At 36.8% G+C, this 18,159-nt stretch overlaps 1 protein-coding gene across 2 annotated transcripts; it reads right to left on the reverse strand.

Moving 5' to 3' along the window:
- Nucleotides 1–1,491: 1,491 nt before the first annotated feature.
- On the reverse strand, nt 1,492–10,161 carry papolg (poly(A) polymerase gamma). 2 transcript variants are annotated; one of them, XM_089117031.1, is made up of 22 exons: nt 10,003–10,161; nt 9,236–9,403; nt 8,027–8,093; nt 7,827–7,905; nt 7,565–7,674; nt 7,429–7,482; nt 7,231–7,342; nt 7,041–7,130; nt 6,624–6,762; nt 6,375–6,447; nt 6,167–6,287; nt 5,992–6,076; nt 5,860–5,913; nt 5,468–5,587; nt 4,720–4,829; nt 4,478–4,599; nt 4,223–4,386; nt 3,665–3,774; nt 3,339–3,541; nt 3,111–3,191; nt 2,873–2,932; nt 1,492–2,797 (listed from the first exon to the last, which is right to left on the reverse strand). In XM_089117031.1, the coding sequence occupies exons 1-22, from the start codon at nt 10,017–10,019 to the stop codon at nt 2,699–2,701; spliced, it is 2,238 nt and encodes a 745-aa protein (XP_088973157.1). In that variant the 5' UTR covers nt 10,020–10,161; the 3' UTR covers nt 1,492–2,698. The 2 variants fall into 2 exon arrangements, with proteins under 2 accessions (XP_088973157.1, XP_088973156.1); XM_089117030.1 differs by having other exon boundaries at nt 3,665–3,777.
- Between the last annotated feature and the right edge of the window lie 7,998 nt (nt 10,162–18,159).

Genomic DNA, 18,159 nt, shown 5'->3' on the forward strand with positions numbered 1-18,159 from the left:
ATTTTGAGACAAAAGACTTCTAAATTATTTTCAGATCTGTTCAACCTAATTAAAGCAGCAGTTTTTTTTAAAAAAAAAGAGGAAGAATATGTACCATAAAAGGCTCAATTATTAACATGATAATAAATAGCTGGCTGACTTTTCCATTTGTTGACTTTAAATGGTTAGATTCAGCTGGTAAATACCATATATTAAGCTGGGTGTTTATTATGAAACCATATTTAAATATCTGATATTAATAACATCTTGTAACAAAATATGATTTAATGTCACTACTGTAAATCTATATTAAATTATGTAATGTCATTGAATGCTTTCAGAACCTTTACGGTTTAAAATAATTGTGTTTATGCATTTTTAAATGAACATTTTAATGACAGTATATTTATTGAACAAAAATTATTTTATCAAAATAAACAGAAAATAGTGTAAACTTCCCTAAAGTGATTATTTTAAACAAGTATTAAATTAAACAAAACATTTTAGCTGCAGCAGCCTATGTATTTGTATAAATAATGTGTGATTTCTTTTAATTTTGTGATTCAAGTCTGTTGCTCTATAAATGTTCAATGACATTTTTTTTTTATTTCCCTGCAATAATGCACAATGGGAATAGTAAAAAGCACTTTTTTCCCTTAAGGTGTGCCTATTGCCCCGTTGTTAATATGGCTTGCCATATTATTCAACGTCTGCGCATCCAATCCAACGAGGGAAGTGCATAGTGCGCAGTCAAATTCAAATTAGAAAGAAATAAAATGGGAAATGTTAAGGTAACTTGAAATAATTCATGTTTTTATTTTTCCTTGTTTGAAAAAGAAAGTATACTCTTTTTAAAATTCCACGAAAATTTTAATTTCATATTACGAATTTCACTTCAGTCAGACACTTGGGAGTTTCTCCACTCTCGATGTTCTCCAGCATTTTGAATTGAGAGCCGTTTCTATGTCTAAGAAACAAGTATTAACTTCTGACAGAAAAACTAGCTCGTTCTGACACTGTTTAACTCAGTGTGCATTTTTAAGAGATTTAATAACCAGTATCATTCTTTAAAATTGACGTCGCTTGTATTTACTAAAAGTTCATGCAAATGATCAACCCATGAAAGGGTTATCCCCTGCGCGTAGTGGGAATCTCCCATAAACAAGGACGTTTATTTCGAACAACAGAGAAAGAATAACACGTCGAGAGAATTTACGCGTTGACTTTATAAGGGTACATATTTTTTGTAAATAATAGTTCAGTTAGCTTATTGGTAAATATCCTGTGAGAGTTGTGGTCAATGCCACAAGAGTGTTTACAACTTCACTAGTAACTACGTCACACAGATGGCCAATAAGAGGTGACGTCATCGTAAGCTGTGGCACGCCACGATCAAAAACCTACACTGCATGTAAAGAATACATGTCCGTTTCCTCTTTAAAATCATCGCTGTCGTGAACAAGAACGTTTTGGAAAAGGAAGAGGAAAAAAAAGAAAGATGACAGGAGCCACTTGGGGTTTTGTGAATTTTATGTTCTCAAATGTAAAGGCAGTTTACATTACATACAAAAATACCCTTTCAAATACAACTTTTGCCCTACAAAAGAATATGACAAGTAGATTTTTTTTAAATTGTCCTAAAGGTAACAGGAAGATTCAAACTGAGCGATGAAATGAATGTCTAGAAGAAAGATGTTAAACTGCAATACCTGTGATATAAAAAAATTATAATGGTACAAATAAATAAAATGTTAAGAAACCCCAAAAGGAATAGTAAGCCTATGTTCTGTGTACACCCCAAATGGGCAGCACAGTAGGATGTGAAAAGGAGGAAAAATGGAATATAAATGGAAAGAGGGCAGGAATCTTATTTAGTCTGTTCTTAAAGTTCAAGTGACACTGCCATTCAGACCTCCATGGGAGGCGCAGGGGGTGACGCCCTAAACACAGGAAATTACAATCATGCACATGCACACGCAAACCCAACATGGACTCCTTTATCATTGAGCAAACTCACAGTAAAAGCAAACCTGCTTCGAAATGTAGGCCCAACAAACCCATACCTCAGATCTAATACTGTTCTTTAGTTCAGAGCTGATAACGAAACTATGGAGTGGCGGCAGCGTTTGTGACCGGTAATGGGAGTCATGGTTTTGAGTTACTAATGCTGGTCCATATACACACTCTCGCACACACAGGCACCCCACACAAAAGGTCCTCCCAGAAACTGTACCAGAACCTATACAGCCATTACAAAAAGACTGCAAGGAAAACCTTTGAACAAACAAAGAATCTCATTTACAGTGACAAACAGGACAATTTTTTTTCAACTTTTTTTGTTAATAAAAACTACATTAAGGTGGCATAGAAAGACTAACAATGATTTTTAAAGTTATTTACAAACTACTCTACTGTACAAGTTGTTTCAAAAGCTCATAGATGTCTAAGCAAGCATTCGGACACAGTAAGGCATAAAAAAAACTACTTAGGGGGGAAAAAAAAAATCTATACTTTACACTAACTCTTTAACAAGCAGGAAGACCAGCCAAATATCAGTAGCAGTTTAAAAGCAGCACTGCTGTTACACAGGTGTGGTTCCACTCTTTAAGGGAAAACCTGTGTAGACAAATGCTCAAGAAAAAGGGAAAAATACATTAAAGGGCAAACTCAAGAGTGGCAGCAACAGTAACAATTCATGTCACCTGTAGATAGCTCACTGTTATCGGTTAAGGGTGAGCCTGATTGAATTTTTAATCACACGGAGGTTGCTTGTGGGGATTGGAGAAGATGCATCCGGAAGCTCTTTACTGGATAGTCTCTGAAAACATAAAAGACTATTAAATTAATTTCAATTTTGACATTAAAATTACAATAATAATTGCATGTCAATTACCTGTGACCTTGATGTATCGATTGTTGGTATTGGCATAGGTTTGGTTGCTGCAAGACCCTCCTGTGTCAAAGAGGGGTTTTTTTTCTTTCAGGAAATTTGTTTTTGCAAAAACATTGCGTGAGGTCTTATTGTGTTGATGCAAAACAGTTTCTGTTTCAGCGAAATGATCCAATTGTGGTGTACACCTGTGATTACTGCAATAAACATGAAGAAAAAAAATATATATACACACACTCACCACTGTTTGCCCATCTCCACAATCCAAGCCATTGCTAGTAGGAGGGTTTGGTTCTTTAAACGCTGAGTCATCAGAAAACACCTGAAGCATATTCATTCACATATTATGGCATTAAGTTAAAACTGGATTGGATTTTTCCATTTTTATTAGTGTTCTCTAAGGGATCTCTTTTTTTTGTATGTGCTTTTGAATGGCATAAAAACATGCAAATAAAAAGCTTTGTGAGACCTCTGTATCTTTGTGCCTCTTAGGTGGATCCTCCAGAGATGGAGAGTGAGGTCTCTTTGGTGCTCCATTGACACTGTTGGGCAGGTCAGTTGGGCTAGGGGAGGAAGAGGTAATGCGTGGTATCACACTGCGGCCCACCACTGTAGGAATGGTGTTGCCAGCGGGAGGTGTTGGGGGCTTGGCAACTGGAGTGGCAATGGGCTCTGAAAAAAAAAAAAAAGCTGAATCAGAATGAATAGCAACTTACAAAAAAAAACACACACATATGAGTTTCCCCATTAGAAAAACAGGAACAAATCCTTAACAGAAGATATGACGGCACTTACTGGAGCCGATGACTGGAATGGACATTCCTTGTTCTGGTTTTGGAGGCGACAATTCTGATGCTGGTGGGCTGTCCATGAATACAAGGACTGGATGACTGGGTGGGCTGATACTACTAAAAGAGAAAGGGTTAAAAGAGAAGAAGCAGAAGGTTAAAAAAAAAAAAATACTGTCAACGTTGAAAAATTAGGTAATTGTAAATTTGTTTAACAAAAAAAAAATAAATAAAAAAAATGTAACAGCATTTTGACACTACTACAGCCAAGTCATATTTTGGCATTTCTTGAGAACGAGGCCATAAAATTAGCTTGACCACACAAAAAAACAAAAACCCAGCAATTTGTGACATTTAAAATCTTGTTTTCTCTTCCAACACCTAGACCTCTTAAAAGCCTGCTTAAAGTCATGTGTGATACAGTAAATAAAAAAAAAAGCCATTTCAGTCCCTTGGGAAGGTATTTGAGATTCACTTAAAAACTCAATCTTTCAGGAATCCCTTAGAATCCTTTGGTGTTAACCAGCTAAATCAGGTTAAATAAAATCCCAATCAGTGACATTACCTGTCTTCAGGTGTGGATACTGGTTGGCATGGTTGGCTGACTGGTGTAGGCGAGCTGAACGGGGTGCCGATGTCTGTGTCCCTGGAGCTGTCCAGCTGACTGCTATCCAGTGAGCAGCGCTTCGACCCACCACCATTTGAGCTTCGGTTAATATCTCCCAAACTCTGCCAAGAGAGAGTTAGGTTACAGATATAGCTTCTTTAGAGACCAAGAACATTGATCATTGATGTAAACACCAGAAGACTGTGGTTTTACCTTCTTCTTCCTCTGCACAAGTTCAGGAGGCAGGTATTGATGCAACTGTTTTTTCTTCACATGTGTAGCCTCAATAGTCATGCCATCCTTCAGCATGTTGATGTTGCTGGCCTGCCTATAAACTATAAAGGAAATCCAGCTTTTAGACATTAAAAGACCCCAAGTGTCCTCTAAATCCAAAATAACCAGTAACTTTAACAGGACAACAGAGCAAAACAGAACGGACAGGCGGAGCAGCTTACCAGTATCGGTGAAGGACTGGATGTCATAGGTCAAGTCAATATTCACACAGTCAGAATTGTCCAGTTTTTTGAAGCTGATTCCAATAAACCACATGGAAACAAATTCATTCCTGTGAAAAAAAAAAAAAAACAAAACATGCAAATTTATAAACTTTTTATTTCTCTTTAGTAGTCCCTATACAGAGTCCATTAGATATCAGCAAAATAAGTGTTGGCATTGTAAAATGGTTATTAAAGGTGGTTGTCCATCCTCATGCCTTAATGAAAAGAACATTAACCTCATGTTTGTTATTATGGCAGGACGACAATACAATAGATAAAATAAAACAATACAAATGTCAACTGGAAGAGATTTTACCATACTGTCTGCACCATGATAGATATAAATCTGTGTAGGACTGCTTTGCGTTTTCAGGAATCATTACCTTACATTTAAGTAAGGTCTTTCGGTCTTTTAAACAGGCACTTCGTATGATAAAATCATAATTTGCGTCCAACATGTTCCAGAAAAGAAATAAAAAATAAAAAACAACTACTACATTAAATACATTTCACTTATAGAAGATTTCTTTCTATTATTGTGCAAAAATGGAACCACATGTTTTTGAAATGCAGAGCATTTCCAATATGAATGAATATAAAATTTAAACCCGGCAAAGGAAACAAAAACAAACAAACAAACATTATATTGTGATTAGTCATACCCAGACAATTTGTTGGTCACACCACCCACCCATCTATTACTTACTCATTGCGGTTCTCTTTTGAACCGGGAAAAGACTGAGGGTTGACATGAGCAAGGGTGATGTACTCATTGCGCTCCAAATTTCCAACCAATACTCTTATCTTTGATTCCACCAGTCCAATCCTGTGGAGGACAGAACATCATTATTTGAGGAGTCTGTGGTTCCAGAAACTGATTTCAGAATGCAGATTGTGAATTTGAGTTTAAGTGTAGCCTTTTCTATTACTATTATTATTGTAATGCTGTTTAACTGGAATGAAAACATTTTAGTACAAACCCGTGCTTTTTCGTGGTTGGGGGTAAATTTTAAATTCATAATAAATATTACTAAGTCCAATTAAAATTAGAACAATTTTTCGAGACACACAAAAAAAGCAGCAAGAAATTAATTTTACCACTCTAGATGGTTTTCCTCAGTGGACGCACTGGCAGTAAGGACAATGTAATGCCTGCATTAAACAAACCAACATTAAATTACATTTTTATTGGAATTTAGCTCTGATATGACACTATAGATAACCACTTACTTGTACTTCTGGAAAAAGTTGGGAGGTTCAAACAACTTGGACCAGTCGGCTTTACCCAGAAGAATTTCATCTGTAACAGTGAGACCTTAAAACAGAAAAAAATGGAAACATGAGTAATGGTCAAGGGAGATGGCCAATATCTGATCTGCTAAATATCTTGATTTAAATCACATACCATTCTTGAACTCTTCACTCATGATGGTGCGTGTGGAAGTAGACACGTTGTAGGTAGAGTTCTGTTGTGGGTATGCAGGCGTGATGATTGGCATCAGGTGATACCTGTCTGATGGATTCACCTGAAAGTAAAACAACAGAGGGTAGAGTGAAATGAGAACACTTCCATAAAGCCTAGAAAAACTGTATACAATGAACATAATACTAACCCGTGGATCCCAGACTGGCAGATTCAAATTGCTGTCTTCAGGTTGTTTTAAAAGCACAGGGTTTGGCCATTCCCTGAAGAAGTAAAAATTTGTAAAAAAAAAAAAAAAAAAAAAGATTGTGCAGTGAATAGATGAGAGGGGGAAAAGCAATGGACATTCCATGACAGCAGGACAGGGTCTAGACATTAACAGCACACAATACGTGACGTTCCAGTTCCACCATAGGAACCACATGTCCTTTGACCTCACCATTTAGAAAAGACAAGAAAGAATTTGTGCACAAGTGTGGCGGCAACAGCATTTGGGTAAAGCTGACATGTTCTGGCCACCAGCATAGCCCAGGACACTCCACCCAGAAAGCCTAGCATGTTGGAATAGATTCCACGCCCTTAAAAATAAAAATTAAAAAAAAAGTCAGTGAATTGCATTCTTAGCAAAGCCAAGATTTAGAATAAAAGAGATACGAATTTCAAACCAGACATCAGAAACTAGTGGTTAGCATGTTAGGACACATTGATCTGTGGTGCTCATGAGAGTGAAGCATTTTCATCAAGTCATTTTCCTGTCCCATTTCCCTTTTCTCCCCATTATTTCTGTCCTCAACTCGATCAATAATAATAATTAAAAAAAAAAGTCTCAAAAGGCAATAATTCAAATCGCACTTACGTTTGGCCCACAATTTAATCGCTCTCAATGTTAATCTGAAATTCTCTTTATTAGGCACCAAATATAGGATCTCATCCGTAACACGGCAACCTGAAAAATATACAAAACGATAAGAAGTAAATCTATGAAATAGTAGAGAAATTAAGACTGTACATGTGACATTAAAAAATAAAATCTTGAAGGTTATTACCGTTTAGACTGCGAATGCATCTGATGTCCAAGTTTCTGAGGAGGGAGTCTCCTCTTAGGTCCAGGTTATCAGGAATGGACTGTAGCGCGAGCCTGGCAAACAGCAGATCAATCTGAAGGGGTGAAGAAAAAAAAGTAAATAAATAAATAAATAACATGCAGGCTTATATCATAAACAATTCATTATCAAATGCTTTACCTCAATGCCATCAAACTTGAATTTGATCACTGGCACAAAAGCATCCTCCACAGCCTAAACAGGAATTATACAAACATAAAGTCATTCTTAAAACAAAGCAGTGGCTGAAATTATGAGTAATGGAAAAGGTGCTCACCCGTAGATCTTTAATCTCATCATGCCGTTTTAGTTTTTCGAAGAAAGATGAAAAAAAGTCAGTTCTTTCAACATGACGTGGGGCAACACACAAAGCATCTATATCAGCACCTAAAGAAAAAAAAAACAAAAAAAAAAAACATTGATACGCAAAGGGTACATATATTCCTCTTTATAACTTAAAATACCTGCAAAAACCTTAAGTTAAAGTATTTTAATAATTTTCAGCTGCTTTATAGTACAAGAATGCTCATCAAATGTACCTTTTGTGTGCACTCCCAACCTATATGACCCAAAAGTAAAGATTTTGCCACCAACATTCGCTACTGCAGGTGGAAGATTCTGTGAGGCAAAAGAAACGATTTAGAAACTTGTATTTCTTGATTTAAAAAAAGTAACTTCTTGACATAACAGGTGATGTGACGATGACATAACAGGCCAAGAGACCTGTAGCATTATTTACCTTTGTTTCACTGATTTCTGAAATCCACTCCTTAACAAATGAATTCAGCTTCCCAAGAACTGCAAGCCTATACAGACACAAACATATCTCTCTTAGTCATTACAAACACAGTAGACACTGCGAAAACTCGTTTGTAAAAGGCAAATTATATGCCTAATACTGTATTGAGTTATAGGATTTTTGCTTAACCAGCAACAAAAAACATCTAAAAATTGTTAAAAGTTCATGACTTTAGTTAAATATGGAATAAAAACATTTTTTTCTCCTTAAATTGTGTGCATGTAAAAATCTGTAACAGCGACTTGCACAATTTCTTATTGTCTCGACATTAAGTAAAGCAAGTAAAGTGAGCCAGGGTATGGCAAGACCGCAATATTTTTCCTGATTTTATGATTTTATGTAAGATAGAGCACCACTGTCATGAGAAAACAGGTCATGGGTCTTGAAATCGGGTCTCAGGACTCCAATTGGTACTCTTTTTAGAGCCTGCTTACAATTCCCACACAATCATGTTTTATGTTATAAGTTTGAAATACATTTTAATGACAATTAAAGTTTGTTTAGTTCACTTAAACAAGCTAGAATAGCATACAGATAAATAATTAGCCAGATAGCTTAACTTATACACTATGCATTTGAACATACATGCATTTACAACTACATTCAGTTCCAATAATTATGTAAAATGTTCAAATATTCAAATATTATATTATGCACTACATGGTAAGCAACTACATGCATATTTTAAATTTTCTGTGTCCCACCAAGGTACAAATCTCCAAGAAACTCAATAATATTTTATAATTTGTTCAGGGTCAGTGCTGGTCTCATGATTATCAAGTGGTTACTGCTTTGTCACAGTGACACCTAAGCCAAGTACACACCACATAACTGCAGGCTGCCACCCTGCGTTTCAAATTCCAAGGCAATCAAAAACTTGTCAAGAAGAGTTTAAGAACATACAAAAATGCTGAAATATGATCTGTAGTTTTAACAAATATTTCCATCCATCTGACAGACTTTGTTTATATAAATAAACATTTTACAGAGCATATACAGATAGCTCCAGCTATGTCAACTTTAAAGATCCTTCAAAGGTTTGTGTTGGTACTTTCATCAAGGACAGAGATAGCAACAAACTGTGGCAGTCTGCAATGGACAAACCCCTGTCTCTAACCAATGGAAAGATACATAAATGAAAGTTCTCACCTGTGATTGAGTTCATCTTCACCCTCAAACACTCCAAATGGTTTCATAGCCTCAGTGAGCTTTTGAGTGTAGATATGGTCTACCTCTCTGGGAAAGGCCAGGCTGATCGAAGATGTGATGCCATAATGTTTCCGAGGCTGCTGCCCGCCAAGCGTACTGTCACCAGTCCTGCAAATGAAGACATAATCATGACAATAATAATAATAGGTTCATTTTGCACTGTAGAAACACTAAATATTAAGATTAATAGCAGCTAAATCAACCAGTATTGAGCTAAAAAGCTTTTTAAAAATTATGGGGTGCTCTAAACATTTGACAGTACAAAAGTAATATGTAACGTTAAATATGCATGTTCATACTCACATAGGCCAATATAAAATATTCGTTAATGATTAACTCGATATAAACAATGGCAAATCATACTGTACGTTCAAATAAGCTTCGTTTCGCGAAACGTAAACAAGCATTGAAAGAATCGTGCATTGCCCAATGTTTGTGTAAACAAAGACAAGATTACTTGGTAAACACCACCAACATAACGTTACTGTTTAACGTTGAATGTAACGAACTAAAACATGCGTGTATTTAACCACTGTCATGTACTCATTTATTAAATAAAACAAACAACCAGGCCGTTTATCAGCAACAGTCTGCATTCTCTCACCGTTATCTTAAAAAACAGGCTAAACTAGCCTAGCATGGCATTTTTAAAACAACAACTAACCCGTTTAGCCCACTAAAATCCCTTTAGGGCATGGAACACTTACGTTGACATCTCTTTCATGACCTTGCGTATAAATATCCACTTATTTTCAGAACAAACGCGCAGAAAACATGTAAACTCAGCCAGCAGCAGCCCCGTCTCAATTTATAACAATAGTTGTTGCTCCAATATGGCGCCCACCGGACAGACATCTCCCGACATGCTTTGCGCTCTGACACTAGCAGACATAGATATGAACGTGTTCAAATATCAATCATTTTATTGGACTACAGTGAGAACAATTATATATATAATAGGCTATATATAAAAATGCAAATGAGATTAAAATAAATAAAAAAAATCAAATAAATAAATAAAATATATATTTTATTTATTTATTTGAATTTTTTTATTTATTTTAATCTCATTTGCATTTTTATATATAGCCTATTTACTTGATCTACTTAATGATTTATTTAAGCTAACTTTATTTATTTAGATATTCTTATTACTAATATTTATTTATTTATTGTCTGTTTTTCCTCAACATTTCTAGACCCCCTACCACCCCCTTGAGTCCACCCCTGGTATAGGGACTACATTTATTTACGAACAATTTGGACATTCATTCAGGGTTATAATGGACTGTATCTGCTCCATTTGATGAAGCGTAATAGTTCTAGTTTAATACGAGCTTTGGCATATGTTGTGATTGAATCGATTAGACACATCCAGGCTTCGGTGAGATTGTTCCAAAGAATGTGTGAGCCGTGAGTAATCGCTTATCCACAGCACCATCTAGTGGCGCAATGCCAGCGGTGTGGCGTGATGACGTCCAGCAGCTCTCCAATGAAAACCAGAACAGAAAAGGTTGCGTGAGAGTTATTTGACAATGCCCAATACTGTTTTGTTGTGGTATATGGTGTTGTAGTAACTTATTATTATGTTTTTTTTGTAGAGTTGTTACCATAATATACTGCACACGTGTTTGAATGTAAAAGGCTTTCACATAGAATCACACTTTTGCTGCTATTTCCTTTATTGTGCAAGAAAAAATTACAACATTTACGACTTGATGAGACAGACAAACAGACAGACTAGATAGATAGATAGAAATGAACTATCCCCCTATAGAAATAATTTATTTTAAATAGCCTAATATTACAGTGTTATACATGATATTGTTACACATTCACATTGAGTGTATTGCATTGACTTGAAGAATAAAATGACTCAATTGTTTAAAATATATGATGGCTATATTTATACTGGCTCTTTCATTAAAGGTGTATAAAAGCCGTACAGCTTTACACTGTTAATCAAGCTTTCTGCTGTGCTTTCATAGGGACATTCTCAAATCGTTATATTTCAGTGCGATTTATCACACTTTTCATGTATACAAAACCACGTTGGTCAACATTTCAACATTCTAGTGTAATGTCTTCCTCAATGTTACAGTCGATTGTGTAAATTCTCACTTTAATGCGTTTTTATTTAGGCAGTATGTTATTGCCTCATTTAAGTCCAAGAAACGACCCTCACAACGACATTTTCTTTATTAATTACAACATTTTTAAAACCATTTTAAATTTCAATGATCATCTTTATTTTCAAAAACATTTCAAGAACACATTTAAATGAACATCATTTACAAAGAAAATGTTCGAATCAGAAAATAAAACGTTAAAATGAATATTACAGCGATAAATGCAATACAATGCAAAACAATATTACATGAGAAATCACTGTAAATTTAATTCTGCATTTTAACATGCACTCTTAGAAGAAAAGGTTCTATATAGAACCTTAAAAGGTTCTATCAGCGCTACGTATTTGGAACCCCTAAAAGGTTCTATTCCATACTTGGCCAATAGAACATTTACCAAAAAAAAAAAAAAAAAAAAAAAGGTTCTATATAGAACCATTTTGGAGTTCCATATATGAAGCGAGGATGGAACCATTTCTGGTACTAAATAGAACCATTTCTTCTAAGAGTGTGGCATTGATGGCAATATAACACTTCTAGGATGTAGAGTGAATTATTTTCTTTTCTTTTCTTTCCTTTTCTTTTCTTTTCTTTGCAACAGGTAAACAGCTGAACGTGTTCTTCGTTCTCTTGGCCAAGGCATGTAAACAGATAGCCTCAGTCAGGCTGCAGAAAAGCATTTAGTAGGCTAATGTAATCCGAATTAGTTGTCAGAAAGATATTGTCATTTTTTTTTTAGCTGGCCATCCCGCTATGGAATAAACATCATTAAGTGAATTCTTCAGCAATACCGTGAGTAGTGAAACCCACGTGTTTCCTGAGCACGTCTCCTGTGTTTACAGAGAAGTCTTTTTAATGGCAGAGTTTGTGTGGCTGTGAGAAGGATTGGCAAGAGTTGATTTCATGTAGTCGCTGTCCATGGTTCTGAAGCAATTATAAAGACCAGAATTCCTCAGTCTGATTATACTGAAATCAAGTCAGTCAACTTGCCAAAATATTGCTGGATTCAAGTGGTAAGCAAAGATATTCGGACGAAGTAATAAATTGCAAACATTGCATCTCCGATTCGTGCTATTAGAAATTGTGTTGTGTATCAAAACTAAAGTGACTGATAATGTTCAGATTCTTAATTTTAAGGCTATCGTTGAAAAAAAAAAACCATTGCAATTCAGTGCAATGATTTCTTAATACAAAATGCATTTAAATAACAAAAAAATATACGAACGATTCTTTAATGTTTTCCTTGTTTTGGACGATTTGCAGAATTTATAATGCAATTTATTAAAAGCTTCAATAAACCTACATCTTACTCATCGTTCTTAGAAAAATGTTAGAACTGACCTTTTCATTTTCATATGGTCTTATTATTACAAAAGATGATCATCCTCCTCTTTGTCAAGAACAAAAACAATAATTGATAACCATCATGATACGTCCCTTTCTCCACAATCGTCACACTGCAAGTTTTTAGGGTTTTGCAAATCGTAAAATCATAATTAGTCAACCATGCAATTAAATAACAAACAATTCCTTACAAGTAACTCAGCTGTAAATATATATATATGAGGAAAAGAAGCTTCACAATCACAGTGTAATGAAGAACCAGATTTCAGTTTTAAATCCCAGTTGTATATCGCTGTAAAAAGTCGTGTTTATATTTGTTACTCCGTTGTGTTTAATTTAATGGCCTGTAATGTCATAAAATCAAGTTGGTTCATTCACTTCTCTCAGAAGGATACGTTCATTTCTTTTTGTCAAGTCCTCTTAATTCTGAACAGCAGAGGGAGCCTGGAACACGACATATTGCTTTTACTCTGACTGCATCTCTCAAACTCCGCGAATCATGTCGACCATCAGAAACCTGTTTATCCTTTCATCCCACTTCTATAATTCACTTTTATTAATAATAATGCCACGTTTATCCCGCTTATTTTGTTGCATTTTGCACAATACAGACAAAGTAATTTAATTTATTTAAGCCTACAAGTTTTAATAACAGGGGTTATTGTAAAAACTTTAATTTCTTTAATACCATTCATTGATAACTAATAGCGTGAAATCTAAGTTTAGCATGAAAGCAAATATGACAGCCATCCTCATGGGGATGTGAGCAGTGCGTTGTTTATTTGTTTGTCGTATGGTTAACGCACGGCCTATGCCTTATTGTTTCACACATTATGGGTTAAGCAACACCTCTGAAGTGATTATGAACTTATACTGCCTCAATGCCCAATATATGAACATGCAAATAAACGAACGAACGACTAAATTCAACAGATATATTGCTTCTATAGTGTTATTCGACATCTTATGCAATATTAACAACAGTATAAATACCGAATGGCATGAACTTGTGAAGCGCGTCACCTTGAAATAACAACGATTGCGCAATAATATTCAAAGGATGTGTTTTACTTTGTCTTTGTTCTATTAAAGCTTTTTTTTTTATATATATAATAATTGTGGTCTTTATATCTTGTCCCCATGCAGTCAACAATCAGGGGTAATCTGATTTTCTATGTCTCTCACTCACACGCCGTTCCTTTTACGCAGAAGAACCAGAACTCACGTTTATAATTTCACCCACAGAGACGTAATCCCTTTGATTATATCTAATACCTGCCAAAACCCAGATGGCATGCCCACCCATCGCTCGGTGTGATAATGCCACATTGTGAAATCTAGCCATTAATATTAATATTCAGTCTGCGAATGTGCCTGAACTGCTGAAGCTTAAAATTCCTCAAAGAAGGCAAGACTTGATTTACCAGGGATTTTAAAAGCATTCCCATTTCGCCTCTTTCCGTCCTTTGAGGTAAAACTTATATTCAGTGGGATATGTAGACTTAAGGTGGTTACAGTCGACACGACAAGGCCTATAATTAATCTTGGTCAGTCAGATTTCCTGTCAAATATATATTCGTCTTTGCGACAGTGGACAAAGTGAAGTAATGTTGTTTGCACTGGTGTGTTTTTTGGTGATTCTTGTGCTTTTTAGGGTCATCTGTGCGAATTAAGAGAATAGACGGAGACAAAATAATTTCGTTTATAATGCTCACATTTTACATGAATTACTCAACAGCGATTTGCAGAGACTGTCCAGAGGAACGCGTAAGAGGATCATGATTACAATCATATCTGAGAAATACATGGCATTTGAATTAGAACTATCAGCAAGAAAAGCTTTTTTTCCATCCAGGTGGTGGGTCAGTGCATGGACTTCACTCTTGATCGGTCTGTACATCAGTCCAATGGCATTCACAAAAATATGTGAACCAGAGAGTATGAGATCCTAGCATCTAGTCACATCTGGCTACCAAAACGGGCAGATAAATAATGGCAAATGCAGTTTACTTTTTACATTTACATTTTGAAATTAGCTCTGTATTTGGATTACAGCAGTAACACGTGATTCAATTCTCTGTAACATATGTGCACTGTAGTCGTTTAAGAAAGTCTCCATAAGAGTATAAATGGCCACTTTTTTTTTTAGAAAATACATTGTGCAATAATAATAAAAACAAACTTTGCAATTGATATAACAAAAATAACAATAAAAAATGAATAAACGAAATTGTAAGTAGCCTATAATTCACAAAACATTAAGAAGGATGCACAAATTGTTTTTTTCTTTTGCATTATAGTTTGTTTGCACTAATTAACACGAATCGTGTTAGAATAAGTACTAGTCGTGTTTACCTTAAACTTTTTTTTTTAATCTAAAATTCTCAATACTGAGTGACAGCTGCTCTCTGATCATAAAACTTTACTTGAAAAGTTTTAATAAATTAGGCAAGATAACGAATAGGAACATTCCTGTCACGTTTTCAAGTGGAATACGCGAGGAAAACCAACTTTTGTAATAATAAATAAATTACAACCAGAAAGACACATAACGTGCATGTCTGTCCTCCTGATAAGTCTTTACAGATAAAGTTGGGTAAACATGAATAAAAACACTAAAGCGCACTATTCCCCTCATACGCAAACTGCACGCGACGGTTTTTCTCTCTGGTAAAACATGCCAATAAAGCCCCTCTTTCAACATGACATCAGCGCTGGACAACAGTTGCAGGAAAGATCTGCTCATGAAGTGCCAGAGCTAGTGGGAAAATGAGAGGACTGAAGCATGAACAGGGCGTTGGGCGTTGATTTATCGCATAAACCCTTGGTCATTTCCATATATTAAAATGTGCCCAAGGGGCCAGTCAGTCAATTTCCTTGAGCCACTACCCGTGGAAGGCAAGCACATGGCCAAAAGAAATTTAACTGTCTTGTTTTTTTTTCCTTCTCTAACCTACAAATATCTGTAGTCCTAAATAGTGAAGACCTATTAAGAAGGTAGCATTTAATAAATTGATCTTATAGCAACATAGGTTTGGCAATCTGATTTTTGTGTCATCCACAGGGCCTCGCGCATTGAGCTGAAACGTTATTTTAAGCATGAATCTGTCATCGCACTTCCCTCTCCCTCTCACTCTCATTTCCAATAGCTCCCTCTGCCACTCTCTAACACAAAAGCACCTTTTCTGTACGAGCGTGCGCGCCTGACCGTGCATTGGAGAGATGGATATTGCTATGCATTTAACGTCTGGCTGATTTATGATGGGATCAGTCGCATTGTCATTTACATATTGAGATTCTGTTTGTACGCGGCGTTTTGTTGCAGGCTGATAGCTTTGAAGGAAGTGTACGCTCCGTTTGCGCTGATCAATGTCCGCCTGCGGGAGCAGAGACAGACTCTCAAGAAAAGTGAAAATGGATAAAAAAAAAAAGGTGGTCCATCAGCCAATGGCCTGAGTGGGTAGGTGCCATTGTCATTGTTAGTGTTACAGAAGTGCATGAACGTCCTCAAAATTGTCCAGCAGCACCAAAAGCTATACACAGCAACCGATCAGTCAAAAGTAAACGCTATTTCAAGTCAGATATTGCGCTCTAACCTTACCAATATTTGCTATTTACGCGCAGGGAAATAGTCCTTCAGTTTCAGTCTACAGCAAAGTAGAAAGTTTTTTAAAAAATATAGTTTTTTACGAAATATTCTGAGCCACGTTTAACAATGCAATCCTTTTGTGGGATGAATGAAATACAGAGCACGGTCCCTCTCGAGAGGTCCTAAAGGAATCCGTGGTGCTTTTCTGTCAATCACGCTGCACGGTCGCAGAAATATTAGACACTTAAAAATAAAGGTCCTAGTTAGAGACAAAAAGTGTGTTACAGCTTGATAACCTTCTTATGATACTTTTTTAGAAACCAATCTGGTGTTTTAAACCAATGCAATTATCTCAAAGCTTTTATAATATGCAAATGATAGCAAATACAAGAACCTTGTTCCTTTGAATATATCGTTCTATAGCTTAAAATACATTATTATTATTATTAATTACATGCTTTTTTGTACGCGCTGCACTCACACACTTGCTGTAAATGTAGCTCTCTTTGTGCATGCTGGAGAATAGTGCGCTGCAATGAAACTAAATCAAAGGCTTTATATACCAAATTCAGATCGATACGGTGCTTTTTCACTTGTTGAGAACAATGACCTGAAAAGCATCGGCACAGTCAGCGTGATACAGTCGAGCGAATCCATTGGCATTCCCAGATAGCCTTCGCGCAGAGTTGACCTTTTTACCCAGCGCAAATCTGACTCAACTTTTGCGTTAAGATCTGACACTTCTCGCCGAGGAAAAAAAAAACCCACACACGCATCAACACAGCGATCAGTCTTGGTCCAGAATCAAAGATGTCAGCGTATAAGCCTGCAAAGCAGTTTCACTCACTCGCTCGCTCGCTCACGGGTCACGTATTATCTCCAGCATTCGATTTCAGTTCCGATCGGTTCCCTATTGAATTGTGCCTTTTCCCCGCAGACTGTCACTTGTTCACGCAGCCTCTGCTTTGAGTCTCTGGAGCAGTCGCTATAGTCTAGTCGTACTTCTACTAGTTCGCAGGGGTGTCTCTCTCTTCCTCCCACCTCATGCATTGAACAAGCTTGTCATCGCGCTCGGTTATACGCTTCATGTCTCTTTAATTTCAAATGCATCGGCGCTGTTTACAGCATCTTTATATTTCTAAATCCACGCGGAGGTTTACTGACACCCCCTCCTCCCCCCGAGTCGCCATTCTCTATAATCTGAACACATCTGAAAGTTATTACCCCGTCCCCTTTCTTTCTAGTGGGCTGCTCCCACAATCTATTCGTCAGTGTGTGTTGTTATATTTTTACAATTACACTCTTGTAGTATTTAAGTCCCACCTACATCGCTCGCAAAGCGCGCGAGCTAGTATCCTATCCCGCTCAACGTGATGTCCCTTAAGTTTCTCTATCTGGGCTTCTGTTCTGGAGGAATGTGGTAGCGCACGCGGCGGTTGAACCCACACGCCCCGACTCGGAACCTGTCTGTCCTGTTCATGCAACCCGATCGTGTCTCGCCGAGAAGCAGCTTGCGCGCTGCTACCTCTGACTGTTTGACCAGGAGTTGAGTGACTGTGTTTGAAGCACCATCAGTGTCCACTACGAAACCTTATATGCGAGGTCCCTCTCCCCTCTCTTTGTATATATAGCATGTCCGGCCCCCTTGAATCTCCTGTCCATTGGCTTTTCGTGCTCTGTTTTCCTGCGTCCACCCCCAGACGCGCGCGCACACACACACGCACACACACACACGCACACACACACGCGCGCGCGCGCACCGCAGCGCACATTGCTTTCATTAAGCATATCTCCCCCCTCTC

Source organism: Pimephales promelas, chromosome 11, assembly GCF_988280905.1.
Source record: "Pimephales promelas chromosome 11, fPimPro1.hap1.1, whole genome shotgun sequence".
In the NCBI taxonomy this organism is placed as follows: domain Eukaryota; kingdom Metazoa; phylum Chordata; class Actinopteri; order Cypriniformes; family Leuciscidae; genus Pimephales; species Pimephales promelas.

What these genes read in the sequence shown, in the direction of transcription:
- papolg (XM_089117030.1), bottom strand. An exon ending in TCAAGTTTGATGGCATTGAG is followed by an intron (nt 7,343 to 7,428) that starts GTAAAGCATTTG and finishes TCACCCCTTCAG; the next exon opens with ATTGATCTGCTGTTTGCCAG. An exon ending in AACTTTTTCCAGAAGTACAA is followed by an intron (nt 5,914 to 5,991) that starts GTAAGTGGTTAT and finishes TGTTTAATGCAG; the next exon opens with GCATTACATTGTCCTTACTG.